This window comes from Felis catus, chromosome X (genome assembly GCF_018350175.1).
Source record: "Felis catus isolate Fca126 chromosome X, F.catus_Fca126_mat1.0, whole genome shotgun sequence".
Classification (NCBI taxonomy): domain Eukaryota; kingdom Metazoa; phylum Chordata; class Mammalia; order Carnivora; family Felidae; genus Felis; species Felis catus.
The window spans coordinates 62,973,415-62,990,825 of NC_058386.1; the positions used below are offsets into that span (position 1 = coordinate 62,973,415).

General features: G+C 37.5%; 1 protein-coding gene across 10 annotated transcripts in view; it reads right to left on the bottom strand.

The window, feature by feature from the left end:
* Positions 1-17,411, bottom strand: part of ATRX (ATRX chromatin remodeler) — a 312,306-nt gene that overhangs the window by 201,764 nt on the left and 93,131 nt on the right. For all 10 annotated transcript variants that reach the window (XM_045051014.1, XM_045051016.1, XM_045051015.1 and 7 more), the window contains 2 exons: positions 17,164-17,231; positions 13,313-16,389 (listed from right to left, as the gene is read on the bottom strand). In XM_045051014.1, the coding sequence (XP_044906949.1) occupies positions 13,313-16,389; positions 17,164-17,231 (3,145 nt within the window). The remainder of the gene's footprint in view (positions 1-13,312; positions 16,390-17,163; positions 17,232-17,411) is intronic.

Genomic DNA, 17,411 nt, shown 5'->3' on the forward strand with positions numbered 1-17,411 from the left:
AAGTTGAAAACGCTAAAACACACTGGGCCCAACAATTTCAGGGACAGCAGACTTGTAGTTAAAGCCATACGGGCAAACATCCATATAGGTATCTGACAACGCAAAGCATTAAACTGAATATGCAATGAAAATCACACTTGGTTTCCAAATCAACTCATCAGATAAGCACTATATACAAGAAATTGGAAGTTTTATTAAAAGGCAATATTCATGTCAATTGCACAAATTCCAACTGGGATAAATGTAAAATCCTAACGTAAGGATTCAAAGGAAAATTTTAAACACTCTGCCTGTGCTGGAAACATAGTTATACCTGAAATCTCCTCAATAAGATTTTAAAATAAAATTCATGTGGACTTCTGGGTAAGATGATGGAGTAGGAGGATCTCAAGCTCTCTTCATCTTATGGTTACGTCTACATAACAGCCACATCAGAGTAAAAAAAAAAGAAAATGAACTGAAGACTGGTAAAACAGACCTGCCACGGCTAAATGTAGAGAAAAGGCCACAACCAAGAGGGCAGAAAGGGCAAACATATGATGTGGAGCCAAAGAGAACCTTGGGTCTTTCAGCAGAAGGGAGGGATGCCATGCAGGCACAGCAGGAAGAAGAGCAGACCCCAACCCAGGCATCCCAAGCATGGTAAGCAACCTTATTGATAAAAATGTGGTAATTTTAGGGGACTTTAATACTCCACTTACTACAGTGGACAGATCATCTAGACACAGGATCAATAAAGAAACAAGGGCCCTGAATGATACATTGGATCACATGGACTTGACAGATATATTCAGAACTCTGCATCCCAAAGCAAAAGAATATACTTTCTTCTCGAGTGCACATGGAACATTCTCCAAGATAGATCACATACTCGGTCACAAAACAGCCCTTCATAAGTATAAAAGAACTGAGATCATACCATGCATACTTTCAGACCACAATGCTATGAAACTTGAAATCAACCACAGGAAAAAGTCTGGAAAACCTCCAAAAGCATGGAGGTTAAAGAACACCCTACTAACGAATGAGTGGTTCAACAAGGCAATTAGAGAAGAAATTTAAAAATATGTGGAAACAAATGAAGATGAAAATACAACAACCCAAACGCTTTGGGATGCAGCAAAGGCAGGCCTGAGAGGAAAATACATTGCAATCCAAGCCTATCTCAAGAAACAAGAAAAATCCCAAATACAAAATCTAACAGCACACCTAGGAAATAGAAGCAGAATAGCAAACACACCCCAAACCCAGCAGAAGAAGAGAAATAATAAAGAGCAGAACAGAAATAAACAAAATAAAATCTAAAAAAACTGTAGAGCAGATCAATGAGACCAAGAGTGGGGTTTTAAAAAAAAAGGTTAAACCTCTAGCCAGGCTTCTCAAAAGGAAAAGGGAGATGACCCAAATAGATAAAATCATGAATGAAAATGCAATTATGACAACCAATCCCTCAGAAATACAAGCCATCTTCAGGGAATACTATGAAAAACTATATGCCAACAAACTGGACAACCTGGAAGAAATGGACAAATTCCTCAGCACCCACACACTTCTAAAACTCAAACAGGAAGAAATGAAAACTTGAACAGACCCATAACCAGTGAATAAATTGAATCAGTTATCAAAAATCTCCCAACAAATTAAGAGTCCAGGACCAGATGGCTTCCCTGGGGAATTCTACCAGACATTTAAAGCAGAGATAATACCTATCCTTCTCAAGTTGTTCCAAAAAATAGAAACAGAAGGAAAACTTCCAGACTCATTCTATGAAGCCAGCATTATTTTGATTCCTAAACCAGACAGAGACCCAGGAAAAAAAAAAAGAGAACTACAGGCCAATATCCCTGATGAATATGGATGCAAAAATCCTCAATAATACTAGCAAATCGCATTCAACAGCATATAAAAAGAATTACTCACCACCATCAAGTGGAATTCATTCCTGGGCTGCAGGGCTGGTTCAACATTCGCAAATCAATCAATGTAATACATCACATTAATAAAAGGAAAGAAAAGAACCATATGATCCTGTCAATCGATGCAGAAAAAGCATTTGACAAAATTCAGCATCCTTTCTTAATAAAAACCCTTGAGAACGTTGGGACAGAAGGAACATACTTAAACATCATCAAAGCCATGTATGAAAAGCCCACAGCTAATATCATCCTCAATGGGGAAAAACTGAGAGCTTTCTCCCTGAGATCAGCAACACGACAGGGATGTCTACTCTCACCATTGTTTAACATAGTGTTGGAAGTGCTATCAGTAAGCAGACAACAAAAAGAAATCAGAGGCATCAAAATTGGCAAAGATGAAGTCAAGCTTTCACTTTTTGCAGATAACATGATATTATACATGGAAAACCTGATAGACTCCACCAAAAGTCTGCTAAAACTGATACATGAATTCAGCAAAGTTGCAGGATACAAAATCAATGTACGGAAATCAGTTGCATTCTTATACAATAATAATGAAGCAACAGAAAGACAAATAAAGAAACTGATCCCATTCACAATTGCACCAAGAAGCATAAAATACCTAGGAATAAATCTAACCAAAGATGTAAAGGATATGTATGCTGAAAACTATAGAAAGCTTATGAAGGTAATTGAAGAAGATTTAAAGAAATGGAAAAACATTCCATGCTCATGGATTGGAAGAATCAATATTGTTAAAATGTCAATACTACCCAAAGCTATCTACACATTCAATGCAATCCCAAGCAAAATTGCACCAACATTCTTCTCGAAGCTAGAACAAGCAATCCTAAAATTTGTATGGAACCACAAAACACTCCAAATAGCCAAAGTAATTTTGAAGAAGAAGACCAAAGCAGGAGGCATCACAATCCCAGACTTTAGCCTCTACTACAAAGCTGTCATCATCAAGATAGCATGATATTGGCACAAATACAGACACATAGACCAATGGAATAGAATAGAGACTCCAGAATTGGACCCACAAGAGCATGGCCAACTAATCTTTGACAAAGCAGGAAAGAATATACAATGGAAAAAAAGACAGTCTCTTTAACAAATGGTGCTGGGAGAACTGGAAGCAACATGCAGAAGGTTGAAACTAGACCACTTTCTCATACCATTCACAAAAACAAACTCAAAATGGATGAAGGACCTGAATGTGAGACAGGAAACCATAAAAACCCTAGAGGAGAAAGCAGGAAAAAAACCTCTCTGACCTCAGCCGCAGCAATTTCTTACTTGACACATCCCCAAAGGCAAGGGAATTAAAAGCAAAAATGAACTATTGGGATCTCGTGAAGATAAAAAGCTTCTGCATTACAAAGGAAACAATCAACAAAACTAAAAGGCAACCAACGGAATGGGAAAAGATATTTGCAAATGACATATCGGACAAAGGGCTAGTATCCAAAATCTATAAAGAGCTCACCAAACTCCACACCCGAAAAACAAACAACCCAGTGAAGCAATGGGCAGAAAACATGAATAGGCACATCTCTAAAGAAGACATCCAGATGGCCAACAGGCACATGAAAAGAGGCTCAAGGTTGCTCCTCATCAGGGAAATACAAATTAAAACCACACTCAGATGCCACCTCACACCAGTAAGAGTGACTAAAATGAACAAATCAGGAGACTACAGATGGTGGCAAGGATGTGGAGAAACGGGAACCCTCTTGCACTGTTGGTGGGAATGCAAACTGGTGTAGCTGCTCTGGAAAACAGTGTGGAGGTTCCTCAGAGAATTAAAAATAGACCTACCCTATGACCCAGCAATAGCACTGCTAGGAATTTATCTAAGGGATACAGGAGTACTGATGCATAGGGGCACTTGTACCCCAATGTTGATAACAGCACTCTCAACAATAGCCAAATTATGGAAAGAGCCTAAATATCCATCAACTGATGAATGGATAAAGAAATTGTGGTTTATATACACAATGGAGTACTACGTGGCAATGAGAAAGAATGAAATATGGCCTTTTATAGCAATATGGATGGAACTAGAGAGTGTTATGCTAAATGAAGTAAGTCATACAGAGAAAGACAGACACTATATGTTTTCACTCTTATGTGGATCCTGAGAACCTGAACAGAAGACCATGGAGGAGGGGAAGGAAAAAAAAAGTTAGAGAGGGAGGGAGCCAAACCATAAAAGACTATTAAAAACTGAGAACAATCTGAGGGTTGATCGGGGGTGGGAGGGAGGGGAGGGTAGGTGATGGGTACTGAGGAGGGCACCTGTTGGGATAAGCACTGGGTGTTGTATAGAAACCAATCTGACAATAAATTTCATATTAAAAAACAATGAAAACCAGAAGGACCTAACATCCTGAGTACTTACAATCAGTGGGGCTTCACACACAAAATTTTAAAAATGAGCAGGTTCAACTCTGGAAGAACCATGGGGTGACAGGAAATTGAGTCCCTATCCTTAAAGAGATGTCACAACAAACAACCCCACTGAGATACAGCATAAAAGCAGCAGTTTGAAAAATGCCTAGGGTATATGGGAAGGAGGTTTCTTTATTAACCCCTGAGCATGTGCTGGAAGGGCAGGGATCTTTGGGCAACTTCTGCAAGAACAAAAAGCTAGCACGAGTCATTCTCCTCCCAGCCTACATACACATATACCCCGCCCTCAGCCTAGATACACATACACCTGAGGGAACCAGCACAGCACCCACACTCTCCACATACCTTTGGTAACAGCATGTCCCAACCCACCATTTCTTCTTTGGATTTGCCCCTCCACACCAGTCTTGCCTTTGGACAGGAGTTTTATCAGGTGGCTGCAAAACACCTCTCACAGGGGACTGGCGTGGACCTTGCTGGCACCATACACACCCCACCCCCACGTTCTTCTGCGGACTGCCCCTGCCAACACATCTTTGGAGGGAGACCAACCAAAGCAGTGGCACAAGCCTGGCAGTGTGCTAGCAGCCCCAACAGTGGCCAGTACCACTCCAAAGTAACTCCTTCCTGGAGGCACAGGGAAATATAAGCATACACAAGAGTCTAACTGCAGCCTTAGCAGTGGGCCTACCAACAAAAGTTTAAAGAGACAACACAGGGAGAACACCCTGCAGTTCCAAGCTATGGCATCTCTGTCAAATGGCTGGTCTGACTCAACTCAAGCCCAAGCAAACAGCAGACTGGACCATAACACAGTGACCAAACCCTGCCCACCAGAGGCAAACAGAGCCATTGGAGATGACTGGACTTAAGGCAAATGAGGCTCAGCCATAAAATTAGGGCACACTCTACACACACACACAGGAGACATTCCAGAAGTGCCAGGTTCTGGTGAACAGGGGACACTGCCCTACCAAGCACTATTATAGGGACCAGTTCTTCATAACACCACTAGTTACAAAAGCAAGAGACACAGCTGACATTCCTAACACATAGAAAAAGACACAAAGAATTAGACAAAATCAGGAAAAAAAGGAGTCTTTCCCAAATTAAAGAACATGACAAAATGACAGCAAGAGAGCTAAACAAAACAGAGATAAGTAATATGCCAAAGAGAGAGGATTTCAATTTAAAGTAATGGTGACAAAAATACTCACTGGAATTAAGAAGAGAGGAGGACCTCCGTGAGATGCTCAACAAAGAGGTAGAACACACAAACAAGAACCAGAAATGAGGACCTCAATAAGTAAAATTGAATACATACTAGATGGAATAAATAGTAGAACAGAGAAAGTAGAAGAACAAATCAGTGACCCGGAAGATAGAGTAATGGAAAGCAATCAAGTTGAACAAAAAGGAGGAAAAAAAAATAAAAACTAAAAACACACTTAGGGAACTCACTAACACAATCAAGCGCAGTAATAAGCACATTATAAGGATCCCAGAAATATAAAAGAAAAAGGGGCAGAAAATTTACTTGAAGAAATAATAGCTAAAAACTTCCTGAATCTGGGGAAAGAAACATACATCCAGTTTCAGGAGCAGGAGGCACAAAGAACCCCTAACAAAATCAACTGAAGGAGATCTATACCAAGACACATAGTAATTAAAATAGAAAATGTAGGGATAAAGAGAGAATTTTAAAAGGAACAGGAGAAAAGAAAACAGGTACATTCAAGGGAAATCTCCTAAGTATATAGCCAGATTTTTCAGAAGAAACTTTGCAGGCCAGAAGGGACGGGCATGTATATTCAAAGTGCTGAAGAAAAACAAAACTGCGACCAAGAATACTCTCTCCAGTGGGGTGCCTGGGTGGCTCAGTCAGTTGAGCATCTGACCTCAGCTCAGGTCATGATCTCACAGTTCGTGAGTTCGAGCCCCACATAGGGTTCCACACTGACAGTGCGGAGCCTGCTTGGGATTCTCTCTCTCTCTCACCCCTCCCCCACTTATGCTTTTTTTTCTCTTTCTCTCAAAAATATATAAACTATTAAATAAATAAATAAATGAATAAATAAATAAATAGGATACTGTCTCCAGCAAGACTATCATTCAGAACAGAAGAAAAGAGAAAGTTTCCTAGACAAATAAAGTTAAAGAAATTCATCATGGCTAAACCAGCTGTGCAAGAAATATTAGAGGGGATTCTCAGCGTGGCTCAGTCAGTTAAGCATCTGACTTCAGCTCAGGTCATGATCCTGTGGTTCATGAGTTCAAGCCCCACATCGGGCTCTGTGTTGACAGCTAAGAGCCTGGAGCCTGGTTCAGATTCTGTGTCTCCCTCTCTCTCTGTCCTTCCCGCCCCCCTCCCCCCGTTCATACCCTGTCTCTCTCAAAAATATATAAACATTTTTAAAAAACTTAAAATGAGGGGGGATTCTCTGTGTGGAAAGATAAGACCATAATTAGTAGTAAGAAAAGTAGGTAGCACTAAAGCAGTAAAATTAAGTATATCAATAAAAAACTGCAAAGGGATTCATAAAAAAAAGGATGTACAGTAGGACACCATATATCTAAAACATGGGGAGAAAAGAGGGAGTAAAAATTTAGTGCTCTTAGAATGGATTCAAACTTAAGCAACCATTAACTTAATATGGACTGCTATATGCAGAAGATGCTATATATAAATCTAATGATAACCACAAATAAAAAACCACTAATAGATATGCAAAACACTAGAGAAAAGAATCCAAGCACATCACTAATGAAAGTCAGCAAAAGATGAGAGAAGAGAGCAAGAGAAGGAACAGATAAAAACTACAAAAACAACCACAAAAGAAGTAACAGAATGGTAATAATGCCTATCAATCATTACTTTGAAAGTAAATGTACTAAATGCTCCAACCAAAACACACAGGGTGACTGAATGATAACAAAGCAAGACCCATCTATATGCTGCCTATAAGAAACGCATTTCTGACTTAAAGACACATGCAGATTGAAAGTGAAGAGATAGAAAAACATTTATCATACAAATAGATGTAAAAGAAAGCCAGGTAGCAATACTTATATCAGCAAAAACAGACTTTAAAACAAAGATTGTAACAAGAGACAAAGAAGAATACCACATATAATTATAAATACTACGATCCAAAAAGAAGGCATAACAACTGTAAATGTTTATGAATCCAACATGAGAGCATCCAAAAACATAAAGGAGTTAATAACAAACACAAAGAAAGCAATCAATCATAACACAATAATAGCAGAGTACTTCGACTCCCCACTTACATCAATGGATACTCATTCACACAGAAATCAACACAGAACCAGTCCTTTGAAGGACAGTTTGGACTAGATGGATCTAACAGATATATTCAGAACATTCCATCCTAAAACAGCACAATACAATCTTTTTCATGTGAACATGGAACACTCTCCAGACTAGATCACAGATTAGGCCACAAAAGTCTTAAACAAATCCAACAAGATCAAAGTCATACCATGCGTCTTTTCTGACCATAACGCTATGAAACTAGAAATCAACCTCAAGAAAAAATCTGCAAGAACACAAATACATGGAGGTTAAATAACACACTACTAAATGAATGGGTCAATAAAGATACCAGAGAGAAAATTTTTTAAAAATGCATGGAGACAAATGAAAATGAAAACAAAATGTTCGAAAATCTCTGGCATGCAGCAAAAGTTATTCTAGGAGGGAAGTTTATAACAATACAGACCTACTTTAAGAAACAAGAAAAATCTCAAATAAATTTAAAAAAAACATTAAACCTAAAGAAGCTACAAAAAGAACAAATGAAACACAAAACCAGTAAAAGAAAAAATAATAAAGATTTGAGCAGAAATAAACAAAAACAATAGTTAAAAAAAACAATGGATCAATGAAACCAGAAGCTGATTCTTTTAAAAGATCAACAAAACTGATAAACCTTTATCAGACACACCAAAAAAAATGAGAGGACTCAAACAAAATAAAAAATTAAAGAGGAGAAATAATGGACACCACAGAAATTGAAAGGATAATAAGAGATTATGAAAGATTATATGCTAACAATTGAACAAAATAGAGGAAATGGATACATTTCTGAGAACATATAACTTCCCAAAACTCCATTGTGAAGAAATTGAACATTTGAACAGAACAACTGCCAGCAATGAAATTGAATCAGCAATAAAAATCTCCCAGCAAACAAAAATCCAGGACCAGATGGCTTCACAGATGAAATCTAAATATTTTAAGAAGTTAATACCAGTTCTTCTCAAATTATTCCAAAACAATAGAAGACAAAGAATAATAACCTCCAAATTTGTACTATGAGGCCAGCATTACCCTGATACAAAAATCAAAGACACCACTAAAAGAGAACTACAGGCTAATACCGCTGAAGAACATAGATGCAGAATTCCTCAACAAAATACTAGCAAAACGAATCCAACAATACTTTTAAAGAAACCATTCATCACGATCAGGTAGGATTTATTCCTGGACTGCAAGGTGGTTCAATATTTTCAAATCAACAATCTTATGTCACATCAATAAGAGAAAGGATAAGAAACACACGATCATTGCAATAGATGCAGAAAAAGCTTCCGACAAAGTATAACATCCATTCATGATAACAACTCTCAAAAAAGCAGGTAGAAGGAACATACCACAACACAATAATGGCCATGTATGAAAACCTCACAGTTAATGTCATAATGGTGAAAACTAAGAGCTTTTCCCTTAAGGTCAGAAACAACACAAGGATGTTCACTCTCACCACTTTTATTCAACATAGTACTGGAAGCCCTAGCCACAGCAATCAGACAACAAAAACAAATGAAAGGCATCTAAATTTGTAAGGAAGAAATCAAACTCTCACTATTTGCAGAATTTATATATATATATATATATATATATATATATATATATATATATATATATATAAAACATCCTAAAGACTCCACCAAAAAACTACTAGAATTGACATAAATTCAATAAGGTTGCATGATACAAAATCAATGTACAGAAATCCATTGCATTTCTATACCCTAATAATGTAGCAGAAATACAAATTAAGAAAACTGTCCCAATGTACCAAAACTAATAAAATACCTAGAAATGAAGTTAACCAAGGAGGTGAAAGAACTGTATTCTGAAAACTACACAACTTTGATGAAAGAAATTGAAGAGAACACAAACAAATGGAAAGATATTCCATGCTCATGGACTGGGAGAATAAATACTGCTAAAAGCCCATACTACCCAAAGCAATCTACACATTTAATGCAACACCTATCAAAATACCAACATTTTTCACAGAACTAGAACAAACAATCCTAAAATTATATGAGACCACGAAAGACCCCAAACAGCCAAAGCAATCTTGAAAAAGAAAATCAGGGGCGCCTGGGTGGCTCAGTCTGTTGAGCGCCCAACTTCAGCTCAGGTCATGATCTCACAGCTCGTGGGTTCGAGCACCATATTGGGCTCTGTGCTGACAGCTCAGAGCCTGGAGCCTAATTCAGATTCTGTGTCTCCCTCTCTCTCTGCCCCTCCCCTGTTCACGCTCTGTATCTCTCTCTCCCCTCAAAAATAAATAAAACATTAAAAAAAATTTTTTTAAGGAAAGAAAAAGATAAACAAATTGTGGGGTATCGCAATCCCAGATTTAAGATATACTTACAAAGCCATAGTAATCAAGAACAGTATGGTACTGGCACAGAAATAAACACATAGGTCAATAGATTAGGATAGAAAACCCAGAATTATATTCAAGATTATGTGGTCAATTATCAACAAAATTAATTTACTCAACAGAGGCAAGAATATGTAATAGGAAAAAGACAATCTCTTCAAGAAATGGTGCTGAAAAAACTGGATGGAAACATGCAAAAGAATGAAACTGGACCACTTTCTTACAACATAAGAATAAATTCAAAATGGATTAAAAAACTAAAATGTGAGACCTGAAACTATAAAAATCCTAGAAGAGGTGTACCTGGGTGGTTCATCTGGTTAAGTGACCGACTTCACTTCAGGTCATAATCTCATGATTCGTGGGTTCTAGCCCCATGTAGGACTTTATGCTAACAGCGCAGAGCCTGGAGCCTGCTTTGGACTCTGTGTCTCCCTCTCTCTCTCTGCTCCTCCCCCACTCATGCTCTGTCTGTCTCTCTCTCTCTCTCTCTCTCTCTCTCTCAAAAATAAAATAAGGGGCGCCTGGGTGGCTCAGTCAGTTAGGCATCCAACTTCAGCTCAGTTCATGATCTTGCAGCTCATAAGCTCAAGCCCTGTGTCAGGCTTTATGCTGACAGCTCAGAGCCTGGAGCCTGCTTTGAGTTTTGTTTTTCCCTCTCTCTGCCCCTCCCTCGCTCATGCTCGCACTCTCTCTCTCTCTTAAAAATACATATTAAGGGGCACCTGGGTGGCGCAGTCGGTTAAGCGTCCGACTTCAGCCAGGTCACGATCTCGCGGTCCGTGAGTTCGAGCCCCGCGTCAGGCTCTGGGCTGATGGCTCGGAGCCTGGAGCCTGTTTCCGATTCTGTGTCTCCCTCTCTCTCTGCCCCTCCCCCATTCATGCTCTGTCTCTCTCTGTCCCAAAAATAAATAAAAAACGTTGAAAAAAAAAATACATATTAAGAAATTTGGGGGAGGCGCCTGGGTGGCTCAGTCAGTTGAGTGTCTAACTTCAGCTCAGGTCATAGTCTTGCAGTTCGTGGGTTTGAGCCCCACGTTGGGCTCTGTGCTAATAAACAGCTCAGAGCCTGGAGCCTGCTTCAGATTCTGTGTGTGTGTGTGTGTGTGTGTGTGTGTGTGTGTGTGTCTCTTCCCCTCCCCTGATCGTGCTCTGCCTCTGTCTCTCAAAAATAAATAAATGTTAAAAAAAATCTTCAAAAAAAAATTTTTTTATAAAAAAAATAAAACATTTTTAAAAATTTTAAAAAAACTCCTGAAGACAGCACAGGCCGTAATTTCTCTGACATCTGCCATAGCAACATTTTTCTAGATATGCCTTCTGAGGCAAGGGGAAAAAAAGCAAAAAATAAACTATTAGGACTACATCAAAATAAAAAAAATAAAATGCTTCTGTACAGCAAAGGAAACAATCAACGAAACTACAAAACAACCTACTGAATGGGAGACAGCATTTGCAAATGACATATCTGATAAAGGGTTAGCATCCAAAATATATAAAAAAACTTATACAACTCAACACCAAAAAAACCCCACAAATAATCCAATTAAAAAAGGGCAGAATGCATAAACAGACATTTTTCCAAGGAAGACCTACAGATGGCCAATACACACACAAGAAAAGATGCTCAACATCATTTATCATCAGGGAAATGCAAATCAAAACCACAATGAGATATCTCCTCACACCTGTCAGAATGACTGAAATCAGTAACTCAAGAAATAAAAAGTGTTGGTGAGGATGCAGAGAAAAAGGAATCCTCATGCACTGTTGGTGAGAATGTAAACTGGTGCAGCCACTGTGGAACAGTATGGACATTCCTCAAAAAATTAAAAATAGAATTACCATAAGATCCAGTAATTCTACTACTATTTATCCAAAGAATACAAAAATATTACTTCAGGAAGATATGTTTATTGCAGCATTATTTACAATAGCTAAATTATAGAAGCAACTCAAGTGTCCAATGATAGATGAATGGTTAAAGATGTGGTATGTATATATACAATGGAATATTACTTGGGCCATAAAAAAAATTTTTGCCATGTTCAACAACATGGATGTATCAAGCAAGTATAATGCTAAGTAAAATAAGTCAGAGAAAGAGAAATACTTTATAATTTCTTTCATATGTAGAATTAAGAAACAAAACCAATCAACAAAGGAAAAAGACAAACACAACACACTCTTTAACTACAGGGAACAAACTGATGGTTACCAGAGGGGAGGTAGGTGGGGGAATGGATGAAATAGGTGAAGGGGATTAAGAGTACATTTATCATGATGAGCATGGAGCAACGTATAGAGTTGTTGAGTCACTGTATTGTACGCCTGAAACTAATATGACACTGTATTTTAAGCATAAGCTGGAACTGAAATATAAATAAATTTTTTAAATGAATAAATAAATTTGTTTAACATGTCCCTGGTTAACTGCCAGGTTTATGGATTAAAAAAAAAAAAGACAATGCAAGTGACATGTGTATTTATTATACAACTGTTTTTTAAGAACTGCAATAATGATAGAAATTATTTTCACAATTCTATTTGGGGGGGGGGGTATCACTAACAGGTTAACCCAAATCCTAATTGTCCTAGTTCTCTATCTCCTCAGAGAAAGATAATTCATCTATTTTTTGGATTTTTCTTTTGTTATAGTTATAAACAGAAACATCTGTTCATGTGATTAGTAAAAAATTGACAAGTATCAGTAATGGGTTTAATGAAGTAAATTTAAAGTTTTCAGAGAATTTCACTGGACACAAAGTTAATCTACCCAATTTAAAAAGCCATATGCAGGGGCACCTGGCTGGCTAAGTTGGAAAAGTATACAACTCTTGATCTCAGGGTTTTGAGTTCAAGCCCTGTGTTGGGTGTAGAGATTACATAAAAAATCATATACATGGCAAAGCAGTTAAAACTTTCACACACTATCTCCATTACATGAATATATACCTACAGAACTATTGGCACAGGTCTGATTTTCCTTCATGAACTACTGTTTACTACTCCAGAACACTGGTAAAGAAATTTTGTCATCTACCCAACAAACCTGGTATACCTGATACAGAATACTAATGATATTTGGCATACCTTCCAATGATGCCATAAAAATAAATGAAGGAAGGCTTTCGAGTAAATCTTCAAAGAATTTTTAAAGGGGCTTTTCCTAAACAGTAACCTTGCATTTGATTGGCTTCAGGGAAAATTAAACAATGTGGTTATTCATGAGGGTAAAATCATAAATTATAAATTTATTTATTTTTTGCATACCTGAAGATTGGCAAAATCCAGTATGTGAAGACAGCACTAAATTTTCGGTCACAGGCTTAATTTTCTGTTCATCACTGCTCCCCTCACCTACAGAATTCTGGTCATCTCCTATATCAGAAGATGATGAACTAATGTCAGCTTGCTTCCTTTTAGTGCTTGTTCTCAGGGAGTTTCTCATTTTCTCCTTGACACTGACTGCCTTCTTTTTAGCTGAAGTTCTCTGTTTCTTCAGCTTTTTATTGTCTTCAGAACTTTCCTCACCATCAGAAGATGATGAGCCACTATGTACTTCCTTGGTATTTCTCTTTGAATTTAAATTTCTTCTTTCCTTCAGTTCTATTCTTTTCAGTCTCTTATCAGAAGAATCACAACCATCTTCTTTCATGGAATATTTCTCAGTATCAGATGATGAACAATCTTGTCTCTTCGTTGAACTCTTTTCAGGCAGGTTGCACCTTTTCTTCACTCTACTGGATACTCCATTCTTACTCTTTTTATCTTCTGAAGAATCACAACTATCTCTTTTCCCCTGAAATTTCTCAGCCTTATCAGATAATTCATCCTTCTTTTCAGAAGTTTTATCTTTTATTTGTTTTCTTTTCTTTTCCCCATAAGTTGTGTCATTCTTATTTTGTTTTATTCCTTTAGGAAAACGAGAAATTTCTTCTCCCTCAGGTAATTTCTCAGTGCTATCAGATGATGATTCATACTGTTGTTCCATCTTAATTACATTTTTCTTCAAATCTGTAATTTTCTTTTCTTTTACTTCAGTTCCCTTTTTGCTCAGCTTTTTATCATCTTCAGAGGATTCATCACTTTGCTCTTTCTTTGGGAACTTCTCAGCAATGTCCAGTAATCCAGTCTGTACTCTCTTACCCATTTTGGTTTTCAAATGCTTACTCCTTTCTTTAGTTTCAGCAACCTTTTTGTCTTCTGGAGAATTAAAACTCTCCTCTTTCCCTGAAGGCAACTTAGCACCATCAGAAGAAACACCTGACTGCTGCTTTTTAGACATTCGATCTCTTAAGTCCATGATGGTCTTGTCTTTATCAACTGTGCCTTCTGCTGAAGAGAAATTCTCTCTCTCTTGTTTCCTTTCAGCATCATCAGATGATCCTTCTTGTGCAATCTTCAAACTTTTCTGCCCTTGATTATCCATTCCTTTTTTCCTGTGTGTTTCATCTTCAGAAGAATCATAATCTTCTTTATTTGGAACTCTTTTTTTGGTTGTTTTGGTAGCCCCAATTTTACTCATGCTCTTTATCTCTTTCTCTAATTCTGAGTCATAATTGGAAGATTCAGACTGGTTTTGTCGTTTCTTTTTAGAAATTATAGACCTTTTAGCTGATTTGCCTTTCTTAATATCATAATCTGAGCCAGAAGTAGAACTTTTTCGTTTCCTTTTTCCTTTATCATCTTTCCTTGTTTGAGTCTTTAAGTCATATAAAGTCTTCTCATGGTTTGTATGAGTTTCATTAATATCAGTATCTGAAGAAGAACTGTGACTCATCCTGGATACCTCTTTCAGGATTGCTAACATTTCATCAGAATCGGAATTCTGATCCACAATCTCTGACTGCTTAGATTTAGGCAATTTATTAGGTTTAGGATTATCTACAGCACTGTCAGAAGAATTCCGCTTATCCTTTTTTCTCATTGGAACGGATAGTTTTTGTTTCTCCTTAACTGTTTCATTACTTTCTTCATCTGAATTAGATGTTGCAGGATTGGTTTCTGTCTGTCGCCTCAAGGGTGTAGTCTTCACACGTGGGGATCTTCGAAGATCAGATTCTTCTGAAAGTAATGGAACTTCACTTTCAAACAAATGCTCATTATCATTCTTTTCCTCTCCAAGTCCACAGTTCTCTGGCTTGGTGTTCAGACTAGAACTTTTACAGCCATCTTTATCTTGTGGAACTTCCTGACAATCAGCACCTTTAATTGGCGAATTAGAAAGGGAAACAGGGGTGAGTTTAACATATAATTCTTTTGTTACTTTAGCTGTAGTTTTTGACTTAATACCTCCTCTGTTGTCTTTTGAAGTAATACTTAATTTTACAGAAGAATTCTCCAACTCTTGCTCTGTTCCACTATTGCCATCTCCCTGATTATCTGCTGAACTCTGAACTTCCATAGCTGTCTCAAGATTCTCAAAAATGTCTTCTGGAACTGAGGAAGGAACAGACACAATATCCATATCCAAATCTTCAGAAGTGTTAGTAGGTTCATACTGAGGTTCCTCTTTTTTATCAGATTTCTTATGTTCACCACTGGCACTTTTATTTGCTCTTTGTTCCTGTACTACAATATTCTGATCCATGTGCTCACTATCTACCTGCTTTCTTGACAGTTTAGCTTCTGATTTTGAAAAATCTTTCCTTTCCAAAGCACAGGGTTTTTCTCCCTTTCGTACTTTTGTTTCAGATTTAGCATCTATGACTTTATGCTCTTTGGTATTTTTCTCTTTGTTTACAGCATCCAAAGCTTGAATCTCTGAATTCAAATCTTCTTCTAATGCAAGATGAGCTTTCTTGATATCAGCCAACACAGATTTAAAAGCCTTAAGCTGACGTAACTTTGTAGCAGAACTGATTTCTGAATTATCTGCTGCCTGCTTCAAAAACTTAACATAACTGGAGTTCATGTTAGCTGTGGTCTCAATCAGTTTTTTTGCCTTCTTAATCATCTCTTTAGGCACAATTAGTGCTGAATAAGAGTAGGTTACAGTACCAGAACATGAATCATCTAATTTCTTTTCTTCTCCATTACAATTTGAATTATTTTTCTTTGGAGAAAATCTGGGTGTATGGTCATATACTTTATTACTCTTTTCATTGTCAACTTTTATCTTCTTTTTATTTTGTTGCAACAATTGTTCTAAATTTTCAAATACGCTATTACATGCAGTAACCAAGTCCAACAAAGGTTCTGGGTGACAAATGTAGCAATACCACTGATTGTTTTCATCCATTATTGTAGAGAGCTCCTTTCGACCAAGGTTGCGCAAAATGCATTTCTTACAGAAAGCATTATGGCAAAAGTCGCAACAAATCAAGTTTCCACCTTCTGCACACCACCTGAAATTATTAAAATATTAAAATGTCATTCCCAGGGGCACCTGGTGGTTCAGTCAGTTAAGCCTCTGACTCTTGATTTCACCTCAGGTCATGATTCTGGGGTCATGGGATCAAGCCCTGCATTGGGCTCTGTGCTGAGCATGGAGCCTCCTTAAGGTTCTGTCTCTTTCTCCCTCTGCCCCTCTCCCCAGCTCATGCTCTCTCTCTCTCTCTCTTTCTCTCTCTCTCTCTCTCTAAAAATAAAAAAATAAAAAGTAAATATTATTCTCAAATTACTCTCACTTTAAATTTTTTCATTATTAAAGCAACTTAGGGGTGCCTGGGTGGTTTAGTGGTTACACGTCCAACTTCAGCTCACGTCATGATCTCACAGCTTGTGGGTTCGAGCCCGGCATCGGGCTCTGTGTGGACAGCTCAGAGCCTGGAGCCTGCCTCATATCCTGTGTCTCCCTCTTTCCCTGCCCCTCTCTTGCTCACACTCTGCCTCTCTCTCTCTCTCTCTCTCTCAAAAATAAATAAACATTAAAAAAATTTAAAGCAACTTAAAATTTCATGCCAGGAATTTTAATAGTAAAGTTATTTGGATCATCTGCCTATTCTTTATTGGAAACTTAAAAGAGACATAAACTGAAGGTTTTGTGGAAAAAAATAACCTTCCATTAGATACATCAATGATGACACTATAAAAAATGGATCTAATAACATACTATGTAAGAATTTCCCCCAAAAAAGTAGACAGTACTGAATTTTAGCTCATCATGATTTATTACCTACCTACATTGTTCATCCATTCCATCAGAGTCACGGCTAATATCATCACTCATGTAATATTTAAAGCAATTCTATTAAAAGAAAAGGGGAAGGGGAAATTTTAAATTCAAAATGAATAACATTCATAATGGACAAAAACTTTATTTTTAAGTCATTAAAAAAAAGTAAAGGGAGTGTGTGTGTGTGTGTGTGTGTGTGTGTGTGTGTGTGTGTTTTAGAGAATAAAAGCAAAAACACTGCACTGCCCAATG